We start from the raw sequence: 26,602 nt of genomic DNA, 5'->3' as shown, positions 1-26,602 counted from the left end.
CGAGTTTATCGTGTTTTTACATTAAGAAATTAATCAAATTAGCACACCATGATATAAAGCTACGTGGTAACAAAAATCTAAAATTGTGAACGCATAGGTATATTGAGGTTTTTTGTCCGTTTATAAGTTAGCCATTTTACTCCCGAAACTAAAGTTTATGGGGTTATTCCCACTAAGTAGTTACCACGGGTAATAAGTTGTTGGTAACTGGGATTTTTTTTCAGCTGTCCCCAGTGGTAACAACAGAAAAAATCCCAGCTGTTACCACCAAAATAAATTAATGTTCTATACTGAAAAATATGTATATAAGGATAATTTTTTTTCAGTTGTTACCACTGGACAGGTAAGAAATTAAATCCCAGTTGTTACCACTGGTAACAACTTGCTGGTAACTAGTGAGAATAACCAAGTTTATTATGGTAAAATTTTGGACATAGGCCATAAATCATTTGTAGGCCGCCTTGGTTTAGTAGTTCATTAAAAAAATATCTAAGGGGAGGATGCTCCTGCAACTGAAGGTATTTTTTTCTCGAATGTACTCGTACCTACCTAACTACCCTTGCGTCCGCGTCCGGTGTACTAATAACTGTAGTTACCTACGCCGTGAACACCTCCAATGCTACTTATGGTATATGTTTTTTATTTTATAAGTTACCTTCCTCATAGATTCCTTCCAAGTCGTGAGAACAAGACCTGCGATTTTATTCAGGTTACGGTTCTCATATTTTTTTACTCTAAATAAAAAAATAAAAAGGAATATTTACAGATCTAAAGAAACAACCCTACAGTTTGTATTAAATTTTATTTTACATTAAATTAACCTACAGATTTAATTATATGCCTATATTTTTATTTAACAGCTAATTGAGAACTTAATACTGAGTAAAAGTCAGGAAAAATAGTCTGAATCATGATTCTTTATATTCTATGTCAAATAAAATTAATTGATCTCATACACCTAGCATCTACTAAAAAGGGAGTTCTTACATTATCCTAGATTGTACTTTATTACTGTAAAAAATGTAATTCTAATTTTTATTTTACATAGCTATTTCCTTAAAAGTATGTCACGGTAAGTACCTAAGTACTACAATAAATAGAAGACCAACTTACAAAGATCAGTACACATTTTAAAATATTCTAATTCATATTTCTATGAATGAGACAAGAACTCCAGCTAATTTCTAAGGTTTTCCTGACGGCTTCTCCTAGGTGGTCTCGCGTGTGGACCATGAGGTGTGTAACTAGTGCTCCGGAGCGTACTGCCTACACTAGCACGGTTAACACTGCTTTACTAGTGTACTTAGCACGAAACCTAGAGATTGAAAAAATCTTTAATGAGTCATAAATAAACACACTAACACTACCAGCATAGCATTATCATTGGAACTATTTGCCAAAAAAAGATGGAGTCACTAACTATTCCTAAGCTTCATATGTTAATGCTATGTATGGCTCAGTGAAATAAATTTAACCCGTTAATCCTGAAAAACGATGTATAATATATATCCTATTAAGAGTTCTAAAATTTTGTCAGGTTTAGATTTTAACAGTGGGCGATTTGATAGTGAGTAGTATGAAAAATGATGAAGTTAATTATAAAAAACATACATACCTGGATTTAGAAGCGACCTCCTCTTCCTTGGCCACCACCATAGCTGCCGCCGCCGTAGCCACCGCCGCTGCCACTACTGCCACCACCCTGGTTCATGTTGTATGGTGTTGTACGATTGTTAGTGTATTGCTGATTTCTAGTGGGGCCCCCGCTATAGCTTTGTTGGCCATAGTTGCCAAAGTCTTGACTTCCACCCCAGCTACCCCCTCCGCGTTGGTTTCCGCCGCCTCCATAACCACCACCACCCCCCTGGTTCCCTCCCCATCCTCCTCCCTGGTTATTATCCCATGGATTTGAGTTATTCCAACCTCCCTGGTTGTTACCATAGCCTCCTGGAACACACAAAATCTTGAAATGAATACTTATCAACTTCATAATTTATATTGAAGAAGCTCAAAATAAAGAATACATACCTCCGTTACCCCAGTTGTCGTTTCTGCCTTGGCCTTGTCTGCCACCACCACCTCCTCTTTGATCAGAGCCATCCTTAGGCAATGCTTTCTTAACATCCAATTGTTTACCACCGATTTTATGGGGGACATTCACTGTAAATAAGAGAAAAGAAATTAGAAATCTAAAGAAAACAATCACTTGATAATGAGGATTAAAGAGCTGCAATGTACATTGACTTGCGTACCGGACATACCATTTCAATAAGTAGTCAGGTATAGCTTAAAATCAATGGTTAATCTCCACAATTAGAGAAGCCAGACCTAGATATAAAAATCCATCCTGGGGCAAGATTGTGGACGAAAAAATAAATAATATTACAAAAACACTTACAGCAAACTTTATCCACCGGGTCATAGTCATCAAATTCCACAAATCCGAAGCCACGCTTTTTGCCAGTAGCTTTATCGGTGACGATGCTAACATTCTGTACGTTTCCGTAACTCGAGAAGTACTCTCGGAGTTGTTCCTCGTCATGGTCATCCTTAATGCCACCAATAAACAGTTTCTTAACTGTGGCACCGGCTTCAGGATTTTTAATATCCTGGCGCGCAACTGCGCGTTTAGTCTCAACCACCCTGTAACAATAGAGTAGTTCCTTGAATACTACAGTTTCAATGCTATAGTATAACATTGAAGTACAGTCGAAAGTATTAATTTATGAACCATTTCGGACCTTGTCACAGTGACATCAATATGAAAATCGCTATGCTAGAGACCTCATACTATTGTCACTGACAGGGTACAAAATGGGACATAAATTAAAACTTTCGACTGTACCTATACTTAATAGTAGTGTCGACCTCACAGAAAATGCCACGTGCAGTTTACACGTAACATTCACCAAGTGTTGTCTTGTGATTTTTGCAGCATAAAACGATATAAAAGGTAGAAAAAACCTTTTATATAGCTGGACTGCAATAACTAGACAAAGTGAAAAAAATATACTAACCTTCCGTCGATGCGGTGGGGCCGGTTGTTTTGCGCGTCATCGACCATATGAGCTTTCGAGTAAGTAATGAACCCGAATCCACGCGATCGCTTGGTCTTGGGGTCCTTCATGACGACAACGTCGACTATTTCCCCCCATTTTTCGAAATGAGACTTCAGTGATTCGTCCGACGTGCGGTAGTTCAGACCACCGATGAAGATTTTTCGGTGAACTTCTGGCTCATCCTGAAAGTAGGACGCGCGTTCAACAAAATGGCGGACATGGTCGGCGTGGTTTTTTATCGAACCGGGGCAGATTCGACACAAAACCATACAAGAAAACTTGGACAACGAGTCATTAAGGAACTGCATTAACACATAATAAAACTTATAAAAGTAGTAACAAGTGCCAGGCCAGGAAATATTCAATAATAAAAAGTAATTCCGTGAGATAAAAATAGAATAATATATTATACTTACAAAACCGTCATCTCCGTTTTGCGGCCTCATTTTTCGATTTATACTAAATACAACGTTAAGAGAAACTGTTTGTCTAAACTTTAAGCTTAATAATTAAGTTTTAATCTAAAACACAAATAACAACTTTTCGGCGTTTCAACACAACCACCCCGGACCGACGCCACGCCAAAAAGAAAAGAAAATGGTGGACTTCGAAAGCGGTCGATCGATAGCATCGCACCTCCGCACGTCCGGCCTGCGTGGCTCAGGGTTACCACTTTACCCCAAAATAACAAAATACTTTACCCCCTTTACCCCAAATATGTCCTCAATCCACTCAATAAATTTTCATTAAATGCTTGAAAGGCTTAATAAATAATAATAATTTAACCATGCCTTTTACTTCTGATCATGTTCATGTACCTTTCCTTTTGAGTTTAATAACAACATTATTATTGAAATTAATAGCTTTAATAACAACAAAAACTCAAAGTTATTAATGTCAAAATAATATTAATTCAAAACACTTTTTTAAACCTTATTTAATTACTAAAATATAAGGTTTACGTGGTCCAAGATTGCTACCGTCTGATGGTGATGGTGATGATGTGATGATAGTCTGAGTCTCAGACCAAGAAAGCCATAGATACAGCCGTATTCGAACAAATATTGAAACCAAGGCCCCAACGTTGTCTGTTCACTTTGACGGCGCACCAACTAGTATCACTTCTCTCTCCTCGCTATTTTAAAAATGCCATTTGTCAAAAAAGGACAACCACAAACAAGATGAACTTCAAATCAAAGTGTTGCCTTTTTTGGTGCATCCAGGCTGTGTATGTGTGCGTAAAAACTTGTATGTTTGCTCTTTTAGGGATGTGAAAAGTCAATTTTAATCGTGTTATATATCGATAAACGCTACACAGCGGAACGAAATAGCTATTAATTGAAGCTTCAATATCTTCGTTAAACATAAACATAATTGAAATGCTAATCTTCTTCTTCGCCTAGCCTTTTCCCATATCATTTGGGGTCGGCTCTCCTCGTCATTCTTCGCCAGGCGTACCTGTTCTGGGTCGTCGAGACATCTATTTGGGCTTTCTTAAGGTCTTTGTTTATGCCGGACATCCAGGTCGTAGGGGGTCTACCTCTGCCCGATCTATTGGGAGTATTGGGACCGATGTTGATGTTAAGGACTTGTCTAGTCATATGATCTTCTGGCCTCCTCATGACATGGCCATACCACTTTAAGCGCGATTCGGAGAGTGTCAGTATTTATATGTGGGTAGATTGAGATGTAGGGTAGGTTGATCGGCATGCAACAAAAATAATAAAACAGTCTATAATCAGCTGAGGTGGTTTCATTGCACGTTTCCTAATACTTTACAGAGAGCTTGTCTTCAATTGGCCGGATCTTAAAGCTGCCGCGGATGTGCTCGTTTCTCACTCTATCGAGTAGAGTGACACCTCCTGCCCACCTCAACATCTTCATTTCGGTTACGTGCAGTTTTGTGGTATGCCCCTTCTTCAAAGGCCAATATTCAGCGCCGTAGGTGAGTGCCGGTCTAATCGCGGACTTGTACACCTTCCCCTTCACACGCACCGGCATTCTGCTGTCGCATAGCATACCAGATAGTTCCCGCCACTTCATCCACCCCGTGCTGATGCGGTGAGCTATGTCAGCGCTTTGAAATTGAAATGCTAATGGATAATGAATATATTAGAATATAATAAAATAATTCAATTATTGCGGAACACATATTTTAGTAGGTATTTATGTATTTTAATTAAATATCTGAACTTTCCCTTCGTTCCCTGCTGGGGTGTGACGATAAAATTGTGATCTGATAACCACAATAAAGAATAAAAGCGTTTTTGTACTTTTTGTTCATTTTAGATATCGTTAAAGAAGTTTTTGAAGTAAAATTAAATTTGCAAGAAATGTCGATAGTTTATCGATATGACTTTATCGACATGGCTACAGCAAGGTGGAGTTACATTGTTAATCGTACACTAAACAAAAGTGGTTACAGTGACAGCTCGCTTAGAAGTAATCTTTAAGTATATTATATCTATGATTGAAACGATATGGATCGGATATATCAGTGTCAAACAAGGGTCAAAATTGACGTTTATTCAAACAAAAACGTCACTTTTGACACTTGTTTGACACTGACATACCTATGCAATCCATATCGTTTCAATATCTAGTATTTGACGTATCTCATTGTTCAAATACGGCTGAACGTCAAAGTCAGCTGTCACTTCAGCGTAGCCGCTTTGCTTTTATAAACTACTAGCGACCAGCCCCAGCTTCGCACGGGTTACACAAAATCTTAACAAATTATACACCCAAAAATCTTCCCCAAGAATCACTATATCGATAGGTAAAACCGCATTAAAATCCTTTTTGTAGTATTTGAGTTTATCGCGAACATACAAACACACTAACATGCAGACGCGGTGGGGGACTTTGTTTTATAAGGTGTAGTAAATACATATACATAGGTATACGACCCCAGTAGTGTCACATTGAAAAACTATCGACCATTCATACAATTTTAATTAAGTGTTTATCTATTTCCTAGCCATAATAAAAATATGAATAAGAATAATTTATTTCTAAAAAGTGTTACAAACCAGGGGCCCCCGCACTAGGTTACACCCACAAACTACTAAGAACCAATTACAGTTGTATAACAGAGTTTCGTTATCGTGTGCAGGTCATACTATTAATATCACATAATAACATTAAAACTTACATTTAATACTTAAAACTAAAAATTAACATACAATGGATAGAAAGCATTAATAACACAGCTCTAAATTATATTCTTATTAGCCTGCGTATTTTTTGGTGAAAATGATATATCTGACTATGTACCTGTTAACAGTACAAGTGTCTTCGCATACCTATCTAGACCTAATAGCTGTAAACTTATACTTGTTTGAATAAATAATAATGCCGAGCCGAAAAAATAACTTTAAATGCGTATAAAAATTGGCTTTTTAGTTAAATACATAAGCACCAATTAAAATGTAATTAATTGCAGCTTAAAAAATGCGTAATCCCCATTCTTACTACACAACACATAAACATTTATGCACACATATACAGCAGTAAACGGCAACGGTGCGAGCAAGGCCCCAACGTTGTCTGTTCTCTTTAACGGCGCATCAACTAGTATCACTTTTCTCTCCTCGCTCTTTTGAAAATGCCATTTGTCAAAAAAGGACAACCATACTGTTGACAAGATGAACTTCAAATCAAGGTGTTGCCGTTTTTGGTGGTTTCAAGCTGTGTATGTGTGCCTAAAAACGTGTATGTGTGCTGTTTTAGGGATGTGAAAAGTCGATTTTAATCATGTTATATATCGATAAACGCTACACAGCGGAACGAAATAGCGATAAATTGAAGCTTCGATATCTTCGTTAAAAATAAACATAATTGAAATGCTAATGGATAGGTAATGAATATGTCGGAGCCGGTAGCTCTACGAAGGCATCAGGGGACCATCAATTCAAACATCGGCTCCATGGTGGGCGGAAACAGTGGGCATATCTCGTACACAAGTACAATACAATGTAAATGAAATAAACTCACTGAGACTAGTAAATACGTAATAGATGCGTACGGCAAATAATTAATTACAATGACAATTAATTAAGTTTCAAATCACAAAGAAATCACACCAAGTTAATCAAAGCTTTTACACCACAAAATTATCAAGAAACGGAAACGAATCCGTGGGTCAAGTGGTACAAGTACTTAAAGCACACACGAAATCGCACGGCGCGGTTACGGGCTTACGGGACAGCACGCGTCCCAACTCAACGATGGTCGAAATCTTAATGCCCGCTCGGCATTCAAAGCTAAGCTAAGAACAAAGAACTAATATCAAATTTCATTCAAATACCAGACCCACGGCTACGTTCGGCAGTGTTTACAATAACTGCCCCGCTTCAAGGAACAACGACGTACTCTGTGACAATCACGCCTAATGCAGTTGCAGATGCAATAAGCTTACAGGTGCCTTGCGCCGACAAATATATTATAATATAATAATATAATTGAATTATTGCGGAACACATATTTTAGTAGGTATATAATATGTATTGTAATTAAAAATCGGAAATCGGAACTTTCCCTTCGTTCCCTGCTGGGGCGTGACGATAAAATCGTGAACTGATAACCACGATAAAGAGTAAAAGCGTTTTTTGTTCATTTTAGGTACCTTTCAAATAAAATTAAAATTGCAAGAAATGTCGATAATTTATCGATATGACTTTATATCGACATGACCACAGCAAGGTGGTTTCACATTGTTAATCGTACATAAAACAAAGTGGCAACAGTGACAGAGGGCCTACCGCGATCCACGCTCGATGCGTTGCCCTGTCACATTTACGTACGAATTTACAAGTGCGACAGAGCGGCAACACGTCGAACGTGGTTCGCGGTAAACCCTCAGCTCGCTTAGACTCCGTCTTTCGTTATATTATATCTATGGGCGCGAGATTGTTTTAAACATTTTATCAAAAGTATGGTTGTCTTTTTTTAACAAATAACATTTGTACAAGAGTGAGGAGCAAAAAAGTGACAGTAGTTGACTTAACTTAAGTTGCCGCGTCGAGTCTGAGTGACCTCGAAGTGAGAACAGTGAGAACATAGATTTAAAATATACAGAGATACCTTCCAAGCGAGCTGTCACTGGGACCACTTTTGTTTAGTGTACGATTAACAATGTGGCCCACCTTGCTGTAGCCATGTCGATAAAGTCATATCGATAAACTATCGACATTTCTTGCAATTTTAATTTTACTTCAAAGGTTTAATGATACCTAAAATGAACAAAAACGCTTTTATTCTTTATTGTGGTTATCAGATCACAATTTTATAGTCACGCCCCAGCAGGGAACCAAGGGAAAGTTCAGATATTTAATTAAAATACATAAATACCTCCTAGAATAGGTGTTCCGCAATAATTGAATTATTTTATTATATTATAATATATTCATTATCCATTAGCATTTCAATTATGTTTATGTTTAACGAAGATATTGAAGCTTCAATTAATCACTATTTCGTTCCGCTGTGTAGCGTTTATCGATATATAACATAATTAAAATCGACTTTTTACATCCCTAAAAGAGCACATATATACGTTTTTACGCACACATACACAACGTAGGTCTACCTAAAAAGGGGACACCTGGATTTGAAGTCCATCTTGTCAACAGTATGGTTGTCCTTTTTTGACAAACGGCATTTTTAAAAGAGCAAGGAGAGAGAAATGATACTATGTAGTTGCTGCGCCGTCAAAGAGAACAGTGGCCTATTTTATAAAGCTACAAGTTACAATTTACAAGCGGAAGTCTCGTTCTAACACATAGGGTTAGAAAGAGACTTCCGCTTGTAAATTGTAACTTGTAGCTTTATAAAATAGGCCACAGACAGCGTTGGGGCCTTGAGTGAGAAGCAATCCAGTGCTGCCAAAAAAATAAATATTTTACCCCAATAAACCCGTAATAAAATAATATAGATACAGATATTTAAAAGTATGTTAACATTGATTAATATAATATAAGATATTTATTACAATTCATAAGGGCAAAATCAGTAGTACACAATTATTTTCGAATAAACCAATAAAATGAATGGCAGCATTATAAAACAAATGCCATAGAGCAAGAAAAAAAAAGAAGAAAAATAAATGAATGACGTTACAATTTGTTGTCATCGTTATCAAGTTTTACGTTTTCCTTTAATTTAATCGGTTATAATATAATTACAAAATAACCTACTTATTAAAACGTGATTTGTACTCAAAATTTTCACGAGCTTGTTTGTTTTTCTAACACAGACAAACACGCTTTAGATCAATATGAAGCCTAATGGAGGTGGTGATGACTACGTAAGTATTTTTTATTTTCATTAATTTACCTTACAGTGCCGCATCGCAGGTATCTAAATTCTAGAATGTTCACGATTACAATTGTTTTCTTTTCAATTTACTGTATAGGAGGAACCAGAACATATGCGCAAACTGTTTATCGGTGGATTAGACTACCGAACAACCGATACGTCTTTGAAGGAATTTTACGAGCAATGGGGCGAAATTGTAGACGTGGTGGTCATGAAGGACCCACAAACAAAACGATCAAGAGGGTTCGGCTTCATTACTTACTCCCAAGCTTCAATGGTTGACGAAGCACAGAGCAATCGACCACATAAAATTGATGGCAGGTGAGTTTGTTTTTTATATCTTACATCGTATGCCGGGTCTACCGGTTGGACTAAAATATGTTTTACTTTTAGACTTTAAAACCACAGATTTAATATGGTATCATTGGGACATTTATTTGGTCTAAAACTTAGATACAAAACACCAAAGTAGCAAGCTTACAGTCATTAGGTGGATTTTGTGACTACATATTGTAAAAATACAAATATATTTGTCACCTTTCCATAGGATTGTGGAACCTAAACGGGCAGTACCCAGGGAAGAAATCAAGAGGCCTGATGCAAGTGCTACAGTTAAAAAGCTGTTTGTGGGGGGCCTCAAGCAAGATATCGAAGAGGAGGACTTAAAGGAATACTTCAGCCCTTATGGAAACATTGTGTCTGTTAGTTTAGTAACTGAAAAAGACACTGGCAAGAAGAGAGGCTTCGGTTTCATTGAGTTTGATGACTATGATCCCGTTGATAGGATATGTTGTAAGTAGTTATTACATTTATTTATTCCATAGTACAACACGATTGATCATGACATATTTATATTACATACAATGCAAACCATGCAAAACCATAAACCATACATTCTAAGTTCCGTTGTATATTCCTTTACTTGTATATAGTTAATTGATTTTGCACTAATCAAAGATGTCTAACTTATAGAACTCCATGCTTTGGCTATGCGAGGACTAAAACTGTTAGGAATAATGGCCAAACTGCACAAAAGCACTGCAACAGGCTTTTAATTTTACAGTGCAACCGGACCACAACGTTAAAGGGCGTCACCTAGATGTGAAGAAAGCTTTGTCGAAGTCCGAGATGGCTGGCGGCTCCCAGGGCGGCGGCGGCGGCGGTAGGCGCGGCGGACGAGGTGGCGGCGGCGGCGGCGGCGGGGCGTGGAACCGCGGCAACGACAACCAGGATTGGGGGAATCAGGGTAACTGCTAGCTTTGCTACTTGTATTATTCTGAGTTATGGATGTTTTCTATCTACCTAGAGATCAACCCACAAGACCATAACACAAGCATTATTGAGCTCACTATGGGACTAGGTTGATTTGTATAAGATTGTCCTATAATATTATATTTGTTGGTTGTTTAAACATGCAATTAAATGGTTTAACAATTAAAATTTTGGCACACTCACCAGCCAGTTTAAGACAGAATAATTTGATGGTGAAGTTATTTGACAAAAAGTTATCATTCCAACATGATTTGGTTAAGTTGTGTTCTAATGTATGGGGATGACAAACAAATTATAGCCAGTCTTTTATTAATGTAGTATGATACCTTTGGGTATGGTGCTTTACCCACGCTAGCGTCCCCTTCCCTCCCCCTGCCGCAACCCCCCCTTTTTGCATGAAATATGTCCTGTTTGACGGTTTTTATTAATTTTTGAGAAAAGTATTAGAATTAGGAATAAAGTGTCAAGGTAAGAAATAATCCTGAATAAATTCTAAACAAAAAAGGTTATATGCAACTTTTTGGTAAGACTCACCATATTCATGTATTAACTTGTTGAAGTTCAATATAATATAACATAGTACGTGATAGTACTGAAAGAAATCTTATACGGAGAATAAGCTTGCAAGGTTATTTTCCGTGTAGGATTTCTTTCAGTACTATTACGTACTATGTTATATTGAACTTCAACAAGTTTTTCAATGGTTAAATTGTGTCGAAGTTCATCTAGCCATAACATGAATATGGTGCGTCATATCAAAAAAATGAATATAACCTTTTTTGTTAATAATTTAATAGGGATTATTTCTTTCATTCCTATATATATACTATACTTTATTCCTATATTGTATACTTTCCCCAAAAAATGAAAAAACTGTGAACTGGGACATATTTCATGCAAAAAGTGGGGGTTGCGGCAGGGGGAGGGAAGGGGACGCTAGTGTGCGTAAAGCACCATACCCAAAGGTATCATACTACATTCATAAAAGGCTGGCTATAATTAGTTTTTCAAAAAACAAAATTTGACCGAACCAACAACTCAAATGAACTTGAGACAATAGCTGTATCTACCCATAAATTAGGAAGTGTACATACACTTCCTAATTTATAATATGTTATGGATTTTTATTAACAGAAATTTACTGTTACTGTACTGTACCTTTCTAGTTTAGAAGTATATCTAATTAAATAAATGTGTTATGTCAGGAGGGTATGGACAAGGAGGAGGATGGGGTAACCAGAATCCGTGGGAGACCAACAACCAAGGCGGTTGGGGCAACCAGGGCTATGGAGACCAGGGTGGTTGGGGTCAGCCCCAGAGCTTTGGCGCTGGATACCAGCAGAATTACTCAGGAGGGCCTATGAGGGCCAATTATAATACTTCTCGCCCTCAGCCTTATAATCAAGGTAAGTTTCTGTGTGCTACTTTGCAGCGGCGCCACCATAATGAATACCAATGAATTATATGGTGAAATGATGTACCTAAAAGGTACATCATGTACCTATAATGTTTATGGCTGTGCCTGTGATAGGAAACGAAATAATCGGCATTGAAAGTGGTGCCGCTGGGGAGCATACTCCCCAGCGGACACACAGTACTCATAGGTAGAAATGATATTAGCTATTTTTTTCTTATGTAAATTGACGTACTAATGCTGTTTATTACGTGCCTATTGAAAATAAGATTTTTTTTGCATTGATTAGTGATTTTATTTACATTTTAATTCCGCGACCTTTTAGGTACACCATTTCATCATATAATTCATTGGTATTCATTATGGTGGGGCCGCCGCAGAGTAGCACACCAGTCTCTTTGTTCTTCCAACTACTTCTAAATTTTAAGTTAATTCCCTTAAAATATTGTTGAGGACCCCTAAAGTCTAATCCAATAAATATACCAAAAACAACTAAAGTTACATGTTAATGTCAGAACTGTGTATTCAGGGAGTACCCTTCATATTTGCTGTTTTAGTAAAGATGATAACATTTACTAATGATTTTGTGTCATTACGATCAAAATTAATACTTATTTAATGTTGACTTTACAAAGGGAAATACATCATTGCTGCGTAATTAACTGTAACAGCAGATAAAGTGACAAATGCAACAGTACAGGAAAGCCATTGCAATAAATAGTCTGTATGTAAGACTCAAATGGAAGAGATTGTACGACGTTTGCCCTAATGTTAAGTATCTGCGATGTTTGCAGGCGGCAGCGGCGGCGGGGCCGGGTACGCCACGGGGTACAACAGCGCGGGCGGCGCGGCCGCCGGCGCCGGCGCGGGCGCGGCCGCCGGCAACCAGCGCCGCTTCTAGTCCTCTTGTGAGTATTAACCTTGTAGCTTGTACCCCTGACATTCTTGTCTGTTTTTGTCTCGATTTAAAACAACATTAATATGATGAGAGATCTGAGTAGATTCAAAAATACGAGCTCACATTTCGAGTTCTCGGCCATTCGACATCATATGCCATGTAATCACAGTCGTGGTTACACAGTAAATTGGAGGCGTGCTGCATACAGTATGCATGTGGTATGCACAGTATGCTCGGCATTTACTTCTATAATTTCATTGAAAGGATGCACAATACTAAATTATGGACATTATGGTTGAATTAATTTAGATCAAGACAAAGATTGACGATTATGCCCTGGGCGAGACTGATATATTTTTATAGACTTTCCAACAGCTTTATTTAAGTTTAAGCACATTTTTTTTAATAAAACGACATTACACTAAACTCAAACTGACTGACCCACTATACACGACAGCTACCCCTAAAATCAGGCACACTATAAATGAATGTTAACCATATTTAATATTTTTCTTATAGGCAGTGTATTAGCTTCAGGAGATTTTTGTCCATGTTACTCATGATGATATTTTTCAATGCGTAGGTATCAAGTTGCGCTTAGTTGAAGCTAGGCAGGCAGAATGTTAGACGGAAGGTAGGCCAGGCGTCAGCTAGCTAGTGAGGGACAAGCGGACTTTATCAAGTGACTACAATAACATAGTCATTTTACGTTTTTTTCTTCAACTAAGGTTGGTTCACAATAAGGTACTGTTTAGGCAATAGATTCATTTTTCCTATTTTTAAGATTGTAATAGTGGTTTAGCACTCAATGCTTTTATTCTTTTAATACTAGAATTTCAACATACAAGATTCACTGAAGTAGCTGTTTCCTGACACAAGACATTTTGCTCATTTGCCTAGAATCTATGTCATATTCAAATATGTATTGAAAAAGTATTAACACGTTCACTGTCCGGGTGCCCCTAATGTGAGGTCATAGATCTTTTTTCAGGAGTCCGTGCTTCCGCTATGGGTTCACAACTTCAAAGTGGAAGCTCACTTGGACGTGTGACTTTGTGATATCATTTTGTATGGGGACAGTGAACGTGTTAAATGCAAATGATGAGTAAAATAATTACAGGGGCACAAAAAATTCTGATTGCCTCGTTCGGTCTTTGGTTTCAAAGTTTGGTGTGTCTGGAAATTGATATTAAGAGGATGTTGTACTTTGCATTTTCAGTGTTGAGAGAGTGAAAGTCAAATCACAGTTTTTACATTTGACGTGTCACAGTGTCTGTAATGCACGGATTTTAGACAGGTATCTATCGCACCAGCCGTCCGCATAAGACGTTAAACACAAGCAGGCGATTAATTCTTTTTCAATTTATGTAAAAGCTGTGGCTTAATGCATTGTTACGTTTCTAGTTCGTAAGTGAGGAAAAAAAACATTATGAACTTGACTTTATTAGTGTTTAATATAAAGTCGTGGGTTATATTTTATTTTAAATTTTTACATTCAGAATGCTAGGGCTAGTTTAAAATTGACATTCCAAAGGATCCTAAACAGTTGCTTGGGTGTAATGCGTTACACGTTATATTGAGAAATTGAGAATTCATATGATTATAATTTGGATGGCAATAACTGACTAATCTGTACGTAAAGTTGTCAATATGTAATTAATTTTTTTATTGGAGTGTTGCATGAAACTTTTATTACATACATTTAAATATTTAAAATTACAAGATTGTCCACAAATTTCAATATGATAGTCAAAATAGAGACATTATCTGGCTAAGTAAATGTTATTCGCGCGTTTAACCCCAATTTATAGTTAAGGATAAAATGTCTATTTGTTTTCGTTTGTTTTTCTCAATTTTACCTACAATGTTAATGTAGATTCCTCTTACATATGTCTGTGTGCAATATATTAAATAAAAACTGTTTTCCATGGACTCTTCTACATGCGGACGAGCGTTCCCCGTGGAAAAGGCCATGGTAAGTTGACTTTTCCCAAATAAATATATTTCAACAATTTAACTATCTTTTATTTTTCTACTTAATAATACCTACCTAGGCTACCTATCTAAGGAAACCTAATAATCCGCAACTGTGCATATGTAACATACTTTCTTCTTTTATAGTAAAATGGGGAATAGGTACTTATTTGATCAAATTTCTTAAAACTAAAACTATAATACATGTACAGCAACATTAATCGGTCACAGACCACAGAGCAACATAAACCTACGTGCATATGCATAAAGTTCAAATTCAATTTTGACACTTCGGTGACGTGGCGTCCGAGTGACTGTTTTTGTGTTTGACACGGCGTCGAAAAGGTTAATCGAGTTTGGGTCAGAATATAGTATTTACAAACTACTTATGAAGGGGTTGCGTCGTTTGTTGTGGAGGCAGGCAAGGGCAAGGCGGCGGGCAGTAGGGGGGCAGGACCACAGGGAACATGCCTGAAGCCGCTGCGAGTTGTCTGAAATAAAAGATGCCAAATAAAATAAAAACACAGTCGGTTCGATTGATATCGGCTGTCTATAACATGTATAATATTATGGCATACCTATACCACAGAATAAATAATAGTAACGGGTTATTCCCACTAGTTACCACCAAGTTCTTACCAGTGGTAACTACTGGGAATTTTTTTCCCACCTTTTACCACTGGTAACTACTGGGAAAAAAAATTCCCACTAGTTACCACCAACTCGGTTTGGTGGTAACTACTGGGAATTTTTATTCCCAGTAGTTACCACTGGTAAAAGGTGGGATTTTTTTTTCCCAGTAGTTACCACCAAAATATTGTTAGAATTCAATACTAATAAAAACAGTATAAATAGTATATTATAAATGTAGCGTGCTGTAATAAATAATTATGTGTCAGTTAGTGATTCAGTAAACTGCTTTAAAAGTGATCAAAAATATTAAAACAGTTTTACCGGTATAAGTGTAAAAACTAAAATAGAAGAGTCTCATTCTAGTTAAGTAGAAATTAACTTACTATCCGGATTAAATTTATATTATTAACTGTAAATTGAATTACATATTTATACAAACGAACAAACAAATCAGTCAAAAACCGACAGGACTGATTTCGTTTTATTATTTACAGCTACTTCATTTCGTTCTATTATAACACGACGCAGAGCTAGAATATGTAGGTATTCATAATTTGTAGTTAGGCTAAATAAATAAAGGGCATGGTTGTTATTAAAACCGCTTAGGGCGCGCTTCGGATGGGCTGACTGCTCGGACTAACCAGTATAGGCTCGCATTCCAATTACGCTCGGGTAGTACATCGCTCGGTCATGTTACGCTGGTTGGCTCGATTGCTTAAACACCCACACTAGCGGGATGGTAATAACACTCTACCAGAGGGGCATCAGGTATTATTCGTACGCTTCATTTTTGTGTTTAACTTGTATTCTTTTGGAAAATATGTCTATCTAATTAATGTTCCCTCTGCACCACAACTCTCATCGCATCTTGGTTAATCCTAATGTTGGCATAAGACAATGTCAAAAACTACCACGATCCGTGAGCTTTCGGTCTAGCTCACATGCCACCCGATAGGTAATAACATATAATTATCAAATTATGTCAACCAATACCATTGTTATCGGCCATAGGGGCTGGCAGTTATGCCGAACAAAGAATATTTCTCAAGGGTAAGACACGGGCGACACGGAGAACAAAAGGGTGCGCGGTTAAGAACAAAACTACTGGGAAAAAAAATTCCCACCTTTTACCAGTGGTAACTACTGGGAATAAAAATTCCCAGTAGTTACCACCAAGCCGAGTTGGTGGTAACTAGTGGGAATTTTTTTTCCCAGTAGTTACCAGTGGTAAAAGGTGGGAAAAAAATTCCCAGTAGTTACCACTGGTAAGAACTTGGTGGTATGGTGGAATAACCCGTCTGCTCCGATCAGCACAGAAATGGCCGCTAGGTGGCGACGGCGCCACGCGCGGCTTATGGCTTTCCCCAAAATTGGGGCGGAACGGATGTACTTTTAGTTACCTGTAGCAAAGCGACGAAATCGCAGAGTGAGCCACGCCTGTATACCTAAGTAGAAATTACCTATATCGGTTAAATTATCTACTCTCGCCTCTTGCAATGCTGTTGGTGTGTGTGTAATAATAATACAGGGAATTAGATACAAATACAGGGTCGGTATAAACAAAAACCTATGAACGTAAAAAGTCTCTTTTTCGATTTGCGAACTTTTCGGAAACTTATCGCAACTTGTACATATGTAGGCGTACCCAAACATACCTGTATTGTTGATCTAGATGAGCCTTTTCGATTCTTTTGTCTTTAGCTCTTCTGTTTTGGAACCAAATCTTAACTTGCGTCTCGCTCAAAGACAATGCTGTTGCTAGTTCACACCTGAAATGAAAAGACATAACTTAAACTTTTTTTATGATATAGCAGGCAAACGAGAACACCAGAGGGGTTGCAAGTGCGTTGCCGGCATTTAAGATGGGCGTATTATGCTCTTTTCTTGAAGTTCGTATATCGGTCTTGAAATACCGCGAGCGACAGTTATACAAAGTAACAAGTTACAATGAAGAGTCCCGATATACGTTTGGCTAGGCAACAAACTACTTGCGAAGGTGATGACCTGATGACGATGAGATAGAAACTCTTACCCATGCAACATGCATGCACAGCGAGCTGCAAAAGTGTATACCGACTTTATGCTTACTGCTGTTCAATATTGTGTTTAGTTACTTACATAGGAAACCGGACTAGCGTATTGAAAAAAGAATTGATGTAATCAACCCCTTTATCAGTTATTAAAAAAGAATTACCCCTTTGTACGCCAAGAACACCTAAAGAACTGCCGAACTTTAGATTTAATTCTGGCCCTTGGCCAAAGCAACGTACCGCCGTGCCCTGGCGACGTATTCGCCCCTCGCGTACTCCAGCTCGAGCCTGAGGGTCTGGTGGGCGGAGAAGGTGGTCCGCTGCCGCCGCGGCCGGCTTTCCTTCCGCCGTCGACGGGCCACTGCAACCAACAACTGTCACTAACAAACATATCGAACCTCGTTTTCCCGGTTGCGTCCTGAATGAGATTTGGATTCTACTGGCAGCCTACATAATCCAAAGAATTAGCGTATAGTGGAAGATTCCACTTATTATCTTGATGGAGAGCTACTGTGATAAATTTATGTCAAATGTCACACACCTAGTAGGTACCTATTGGTATGAGCTAGGGATGTACCGACTAGTCGGGAAAGCCGACTATCCGGCCACATTTGTAGTCGGCGATTAGTCGGCGACTAGTCGGCAAAAATGGCCGATTAGTCAGCACTTTATTAGTGCAAGAAAAACAGAAAAAAGAAATCAACAGTCAATATTTACCATATGTTATATGTCTATTTTACTAAAATATATATTTACCTATTCAGGGTGCATACGAAAACTTTTGTTCATATAATTGACCGTTTGATCGTTATCGTATGTTGGTGGGATGGGTTTTTCCTCTACAGGTCGATCTCTACTGATTCTCGTGTAATTCCATGGGCAAGTTCGATAATTAAATAATTTTATTATTATTCAGTACTAGCTTTAGCCCGTGACTTTGTCTGCGTGGAATTAGTGACAAAAGCCAAAGTACTCGTAGGTATAGCGCCTGGATGATGCTAATAGCAATCATTCAATTCGCGCATTGCTTACTTCAATTATTAGGCGTTTCATTAACTCTTTCAATTCCACCCCCCTTTGCACTCTTCAGGGATGATTTCCGACATAAAAACTATCTCTATACTAAATTTCAACTAAATCGGTTTAGCGGCTTAAGCGTGAAGAGGTAACAGACAGACAGACACACTTTCGCCTTCATAATATTAGTATGGATAGTATGGATTTGTTTTTTTTTTATGGTGGAGCTATGGCGAACTATTAATGTTATTGCAAAATTTAGAGACTTAGACAGGGCACGTTGATCGTAAAGACGCTGACCACAGGGGATAGGTTCTTAACTGGCGACTACGTACGGGAAATAGAGCCTTGGAAATACCTCCTACAAGCTGTACTGACGATCTGCTCAGGATCGCAAAATAAAAGAAAGACAGGAATTGAACGAGAATTCTTGTGATAGGTCCTTGAAGCTGTAGAGAACACCAAGCTAATATGATGAAATAGCGCAACCAAAGGAGTAAAACTATTGTTTTTCACCTGAACGATACGAAACCAATGATCTGGCCGACTAGCCGACTAGTCGGCCGACTAATCGACCATTCGAGCGCCGATTAGTCGGCTAGTCGGCTAGTCGGCCAAATCAATAGTCGGCACATCACTAGTATGAGCCCAAGTTTAACCTATGGAAATGTTTTATGATTGAGTTTCTGTTTCCTAAATAATCGTGATCTGTGATGTGATCGTTGCAAAACAAAGTCTTTACTTTCAAAGTTGAAATTCTATTAGCACGTGTGTGGTCGCTAAATTGTACTATGCCTGGAAATGGGTTAAAAAAAGCTAGGAGACTGTATTTTCTGTGCTGTAATGATTCCGAAACTGCGATTAAACCGCAACACTTCGAATAACCACATTCCCATACTTATCGCGAAATTAAGAAGTAAATCGCAAACGACAGTCTGACACAAAATGTTTCATCTGACATCGTAATTTCAACCGTAATACTACCGCGCATAAAGTCTAAAATTAAAATGGTAAATCGATGAACTTGAGACAAATCCATGTTCAGCGAATAAGTAAGGATTCCTCATAGTTCCTGTGTCTGCCATGAGAACGCCTTTGTACGAGCTCCGGCATATTGCGGAAGGAAACCCCTTGGGGTTAATCACGATAATTTTAATCTGTGCTATCAGATTTCTTGCCGTAATGTAAATATGATTCTAGGGGAACGTCATTATTCATTACGTTGGGGTAGGGCTGCTTGCATTTTCACCCGACTGATAGAGTAGGTAAGGAGCTAAATGTTACAGAAACGAGGAAAGATATTCTAACTGTAGTTTGGTCGAGAAATATGTGATAAATTAACATCTGGGTTTTTTAGGATAAAAATACCGTTCCAAGGGAAGGACTCTGTAGGTAACTGGCCTACATCTACCTAATACCTTCACCGCCGTTCATCCGCTAAAATTGCTCGTGTTTCAATATCTAAACACGAGCGGCAAACAACAACTTTGCACCCAACAATTATAATGATTACAAACTAAACCCATTCTTATCTGAACATCAGGCTATCTAACCATAAAAGTTAAGTTAATTTCAGATCTGTAAAATATATCGTTAAGTAGTTTTGGTATGAATGAAATGGGGATTTGTGTGGGATGGGAATTTTTCGACTTTGTCCTTAGAATTATTAGCTATTATAGGAACTGCAAAACTAAATATCATCTCGGTTTATGACCCATATACTCATTATATCATTACTTTTCACGTGCTTTCATTTCATTAGATCCACTCCCACGCAAGACGCGCACGAAATGAGAACAATAATCTCACGCAACCTCTAACGAGCCATCAGTACAATAACAGGCTTTCTTTTTATAACAATACAATAAAGAAGATTTTGCCAATGGGTACAGTCAGCAGCAGAAGTTGCTGAGCGGGCGATGTGTTCAAAATTATACCTTGACAGACTCTTATTCTCTTAACAATAAAGTCGCGTCAAGAGAACACCTGGCCTGCTTAGCAACTTCTGCTGCTGACTGTACCTACCTAACAATACAATAAAGAATATTCTGCCAGTCGGCCGATCTACATATATATATATTAAGTAGGTATCTATATAAAATTTGCTTAGTATTCAAATAAATCTCGAACTCCCACAGTGGCATATGTAGGTAAGTATATATGCTCTGCGTTTGAGTGAACAATTCTGTATGAACTAGGTACGTATTATGCGTCGCATGTGGTTGCATGCCTCTTGGGCTCTTTATCGCACAGTCGTCATAGATATTTCATATTACTTACAAATGTAATATCAATGTGTAAGCTACGTTAGCTACGTGACAGATGATAGCAGGAAACGACACTTTAAATCACATGAAGTGTGTCCGATTCATTAGCCACTGCATTGCCCCGGAACCAGGAAGCTATGATCGTATGATCACGGTAACAGTAACACACACCGCGCCATATGTCGCGCGGCGGTGCTTCAATCTCATCCTGTCACTGATTTCCATAGGTACCTACCAACTGCCCGGGCCATGTGTCCTTTTCCTTTTCTAAATTGTATTCCGTCGAACGAGCGAGCGAAGCGAAGTTCTTACATTCGACTTGGATCACGCGGCTGGCTAGCGGCACGTCCCGGCATTTAGATGTTTTTAAGCTGAATGCCGCATTGGGGGGGGGGAACTCTCAGAAGATAGTTTGATACTCAAGAACTTAAGTAAATTTGTTCTAATTTAAATGAAATTGGGTAAACGTGTAGTTGAGGGCATTATATTTTAGTGATTAAATTATGAGCAGGCTCGATTAAGGGATTATTGAGGTAGAAGAGCTTAGAAGGCCAAAAAGCTGTTTGTGAGAGGCCTAGCTATTCTGGTCATTTTATTTGCAAAAAACATGGTCGAATTTAGTATCAAATGAAAGTGCTCGGTTTGCACTTTTATAATATCGTTTTTAAATTTACCTTTTTGAAATAATTAGCAAGATAAAAATAAAATAATATAAACATAATATAGGTATTTGACATTTGACGGGAAATATTTCGGCTTAGCACAGATACAGTTTATTTTTTGATTTCTATGATGACTTAATCCAGGGGAGGGACAGTCGTATATAAAGCACTTTATTCGAAAAAATAGCGACATCTATATTACTTACCGCTAAACTTTTTTTTAAATATGGCTTCACTTAATTCGTCAGAACGTCTTAAAAGTCTTGTATCTAAGGCATGGATCAAACAAAAAAACATCTGTTAGAACAGATTATTTATGGACATCGTTGCCATGGAGGCGATTGTCACAAAAATCAACTTTGTCAAATAAAACTCAAAATATTATAACACCCCATTTATTAAATATATTAATACGGGTCACTCACGGAAGTTTTGTTATTAAAACACCCCATGTATTGTCTGTACTACGACATAATTCAGATAAATAAAAATACTTTCAGTTTTACAATGTTAAAAGAAACAAAGTTTTCATACGCCATCACAGTTGATATTTCTGGTTAAGAATTACAGATGGTACTTCAAAATGGATGCAAAGATTGATGCAAAGTTCCACGAAAATTCCATTTACCTTTAAAGGGGCCCACTGATTATCAGTCCGCCGGACGGTATCGGCCTGTCAGTTGTTCGGAACTGTCAAAATTTTGTTCTAACTGACAGTCCGATACCGTCCGGCGGACTGTTAATCAGTGGGCCCCTTAATAGATAATTTTCAATTGTGCCCCATGTGTGTGTGATGTGGGATGCGTCAGGTGGAGCCAACCCCTTTTAAATGTAATAATAAAATTGGTGTACAATGTGAGCATAATCCCTATGTTGTCACATTTAATTGTCATTCGCTCAATAAACTTGTAAGTGGGGTGTCAATCGCAACCACAATTTGAATCATAAACGATGTAAGTAATGTACTTACTTAATAAACACGTGCATTGATTCAACGTGCGCGGTTTCAAAAATATCGAACGTGCATTTCATCGGGGTCCGTTTACAAACAGTTTACTTTGCTTCCTGCGATATTTAACATTCTCTTTTGTTAAAACCATTGACACACATGATATCTAAAGGAAAAGGTATAGGCTCGTCGTTTTTCATCAAAAGAGGGCCCGATGTTGGCAGAATGCTGGAAGTTTGTTGAGGCATGCCAAGAAACTACCTAGACGAGTTTCGGTAGAATGTTCCTGTCTCAAATGTTATGTCCGGTTAGTAGGTAGGTACAGTCACCTGCAATAATATGTTAACAACGAAGGCCTTAAAGTATCTGAAACGATCTTGTTTGTAGAGCCATAAGAAAGAGCGTGTCACATATTATTGCAGGCGACTGTACTTATTATGAGCCGTGCACTACTTTGCCACTATTACGGTACCCCACAACAATCTAAATGTCTTTTAGTAGGATGAGTAGTAACTGCTCAAATCCACCCCCTATTCATAAACCACTTGATTATATCATCATCCCCAGAATGTTTGTTTTGTTCGGGATAAAAAACTGTGATTAATGAACAATAGCTAATGTTAACAATGGCCAATGAATTAGGGTAGCTACTACCCCTTAATTTTCATTACCAACCCTAATTACGAGTGTATTCGACCATAGAGCCCCAACAATTTATTTGCGTTTTGGGTCAAGGAAAATAGACCTTTTATCTATGAATTAAGAACTTCAGTTTTACCTCAGATAAGTTAGCCAGCTTTCAGCCCCTGTGAGATTGAGAAGACCACACCTGACTTGCTTACATTTTATATTTGTTTTTTAATCTGTGCTGCAGATATTGATATTGCGAGACGCTTCGCCGGGTTTCCATTGAAATCTTGCGATAGGAATCACCATTATTCCGTTCCTTTCTATTTTGTAAATGATTGGGCTATTTGTGGGGAAAGTTCAGTCTTTAATTGCTTCGTTATTAAATTAATTGTTATTTAATGTAAATAATGATAAATACTAACGTATTGTTTAATTAATTACGGTAGGTTACCTATTAAAGCTTTTCCAGAGAACTACTTAATTGATAATATGGTTTCATTAGTTAATCTTTCATTGTCAATGTCATAGTAGGTATTTAAGTACTTAAGCATACGTTAGTGCTAAAAAGACGAATCTTGTATGTAACTAACCCTTACTAACCACTTTACCCCCATACCTACCACATTAATGGTCGAAATAATTAATTTAGAATTTAATAGCAACGGCAGTACAAATGTAGGGAGGTGGTCTACAATAATAATCGCAACAATCTTATTTTATTCCAATTTAACAAATTCTTATTTTCCAAGCATAATACTTTTACAGATCCGTGTTATTCAAAGCATCGTGTCTTAGAGAAACATCAAAGCACCCCTTGATATCGCCGGACCAATTTAGCCGTGAAAATAAAATATTCACTAGAAAAATATTGCGAAGAATAGAGCGCCGTGGAGATAAGTCCTCGTAGTATAATCCTCTGGACGTCCCAGAAACCTCGCAACTCTTTGACGATATCTAAAAGATGGTCAAGCGACATTCAAATATCTGTATTTCCATCGCTTACCGAGCGCTCGGCTAAAGAAACCCTTTATCACCCGTATAGGGTGAAATCTGAGAAGTGATCAGAAATACCAAGTCAGGTAAGTATTATATGTTTTTTTAAATGCTAATGATTTAAATTTGAGGAGTACAGCGTACAGTTAAAAATGCCCTATGATTTAAAACTAAAATTAAAAATTTAATGCTATTGATTTAAAATGAGGTTTTTTTTTTGTGGTAAACGTAAAAAAAAAAATAACTGGTTTGTTGCGTGTAGTTATAGGTATAAAGCAATAGGTAGATACCTATCTATTTTCTATGATAGAGAAACGATGAAATTGGTTGATTTCCACTTCAGATTTTTACCTCTCCTCTATACGGTTGAGCTTAAGATTGGTAAGAATTATGTTTAAACAGAGATCAGTCAGTTCTGGTTTGCTTGTGGTGAAATGAAATGCTCAGTTAAGCGAGGAAATACACGGTTACGCTTTATAAATTTAATATTTTTATACAATTTTACAAAGAGATAACCCAACCCATTTTATTCCTCGGTGAGATAAGACCAGTGCTTAATTTTATTTAAATGCGATTTCTTTTCAATTTAACGTGAGTTCGTGGAAAATTATAATCCTAGCTTTTATACGTATATAGCCCAAAAAATTAGATGATGACGATGATAATGATAATGATGATAGCTTGATAGCACTTAAACCGATTTTCTGGTACAGTCAGCAGCAGATATACCTGAGCGGGCAAGGTGTCCAAGAAAACATATACCTACACTTCAATCGTCACAAAAATAAGGACATCTAATTTGTCATTTTCACGTAGGCTTTCAGTTCGTCACTAGGGATGTACCGACTAGTCGCCGACTAGTCGGGAAAGCCGACTATCCGGCCACATTTGTATTCGGCGATTAGTCGGCGACTAGTCGGCAAAAATGGCCGATTAGTCGGCACTTTATTAGTGCAAGAAAAACAGAAAAAAGAAATCAACAGTCAATATTTACCATATGTTTTATGTCTATTTTACTAAAATATATATTTACCTATTCAGGGTGCATACGAAAACTTTTGTTCATATAATTGACCGTTTGATCGTTATCGTATGTTGGTGGGATGGGGTTTTCCTCTACAGGTCGATCTCTACTGATTCTCGTGTAATTCCATGGGCAAGTTCGATAATTAAATAATTTTATTATTATTCAGTACTAGCTTTAGCCCGTGACTTTGTCTGCGTGGAATTAGTGACAAAAGCCAAAGTACTCGTAGGTATAGCGCCTGGATGATGCTAATAGCAATCATTCAATTCGCGCATTGCTTACTTCAATTATTAGGCGTTTCATTAACTCTTTCAATTCCACCCCCCTTTGCACTCTTCAGGGATGATTTCCGACATAAAAACTATCTCTATACTAAATTTCAACTAAATCGGTTTAGCGGCTTAAGCGTGAAGAGGTAACAGACAGACAGACACACTTTCGCCTTCATAATATTAGTATGGATAGTATGGATTTGTTTTTTTTTTATGGTGGAGCTATGGCGAACTATTAATGTTATTGCAAAATTTAGAGACTTAGACAGGGCACGTTGATCGTAAAGACGCTGACCACAGGGGATAGGTTCTTAACTGGCGACTACGTACGGGAAATAGAGCCTTGGAAATACCTCCTACAAGCTGTACTGACGATCTGCTCAGGATCGCAAAATAAAAGAAAGACAGGAATTGAACGAGAATTCTTGTGATAGGTCCTTGAAGCTGTAGAGAACACCAAGCTAATATGATGAAATAGCGCAACCAAAGGAGTAAAACTATTGTTTTTCACCTGAACGATACGAAACCAATGATCTGGCCGACTAGCCGACTAGTCGGCCGACTAATCGGCCATTCGAGCGCCGATTAGTCGGCTAGTCGGCCAAATCAATAGTCGGCACATCACTATTCGTCACATATATCTTAACTTCTGAGTTTTTCTTTAACACATACACCCTTATTTAATCAAAATGACAATAACGGTTAGAAAGTCAGTGGTAACTAAGCACTCAAATTCATGCTGCTGTCATTAATACCTACACGCACTGCCAATCACGTACGTCAGCAGCCAGGGTGCCACCAGTTGGTAAGCAGTTGTTATTTCAATGGTAACTAAGCATAAACATTTTATCTGTTTAACTTTTAAAAAAATACTGTAGCAGCTACGAATTGACACCTCCTTTCTTAGGGCCACTTGCACCACCCCAATAACCCGAGGTTAAGCGGTTAAGCTGTTAACTTAGTGTCAAATTGTACTGGGGACAATGGTAAATCCAGGATTAACCGGTTAACCCCGGGTTAGTGGAACGGTGCAAGTGGGCCTTAAAGAAGTATTTTATTGTCAAGTGTCAAACTTAAATAATAAATAAGTAGGTTCTACGAGAATGATCAATTTTTTATTTTAACTGTCATAGGCGGCCGTTCTTCCAAACCGTAGAGCATATATATGTTAATATTAGGCCAAGAAA

The 26,602-nt window shown here is 37.8% G+C and overlaps 3 protein-coding genes across 3 annotated transcripts; 1 reads left to right on the top strand and 2 right to left on the bottom strand.

Moving 5' to 3' along the window:
* Nucleotides 1–785: 785 nt before the first annotated feature.
* LOC134806018 (heterogeneous nuclear ribonucleoprotein 87F-like) lies at nt 786–3,691 on the bottom strand. The gene is made up of 6 exons (XM_063779221.1): nt 3,476–3,691; nt 3,018–3,241; nt 2,399–2,643; nt 2,029–2,160; nt 1,616–1,947; nt 786–1,315 (listed from the first exon to the last, which is right to left on the bottom strand). Exons 1-5 carry the CDS (start codon nt 3,503–3,505, stop codon nt 1,622–1,624), a joined length of 957 nt encoding a protein of 318 aa, XP_063635291.1. The 5' UTR covers nt 3,506–3,691; the 3' UTR covers nt 786–1,315; nt 1,616–1,621.
* A 5,473-nt stretch (nt 3,692–9,164) lies between these two features.
* On the top strand, nt 9,165–14,978 carry LOC134805983 (heterogeneous nuclear ribonucleoprotein A1, A2/B1 homolog). Its single transcript, XM_063779156.1, has 7 exons — nt 9,165–9,366; nt 9,475–9,698; nt 9,925–10,169; nt 10,441–10,623; nt 11,855–12,055; nt 12,858–12,971; nt 13,545–14,978. The coding sequence occupies exons 1-6, from the start codon at nt 9,337–9,339 to the stop codon at nt 12,962–12,964; spliced, it is 990 nt and encodes a 329-aa protein (XP_063635226.1). The 5' UTR covers nt 9,165–9,336; the 3' UTR covers nt 12,965–12,971; nt 13,545–14,978.
* A 305-nt stretch (nt 14,979–15,283) lies between these two features.
* Nucleotides 15,284–19,728, bottom strand: LOC134801319 (homeobox protein rough-like). Its single transcript, XM_063773862.1, has 4 exons — nt 19,717–19,728; nt 17,839–17,972; nt 17,224–17,337; nt 15,284–15,426 (listed from the first exon to the last, which is right to left on the bottom strand). The coding sequence occupies exons 1-4, from the start codon at nt 19,726–19,728 to the stop codon at nt 15,318–15,320; spliced, it is 369 nt and encodes a 122-aa protein (XP_063629932.1). The 3' UTR covers nt 15,284–15,317.
* Nucleotides 19,729–26,602: the final 6,874 nt, after the last annotated feature.

This window comes from Cydia splendana, chromosome 2 (genome assembly GCF_910591565.1).
Source record: "Cydia splendana chromosome 2, ilCydSple1.2, whole genome shotgun sequence".
NCBI classification, from domain to species: domain Eukaryota; kingdom Metazoa; phylum Arthropoda; class Insecta; order Lepidoptera; family Tortricidae; genus Cydia; species Cydia splendana.
Note: the sequence above shows the minus strand (reverse complement) of the source record. Positions and strands in the feature narration are given on the sequence as shown.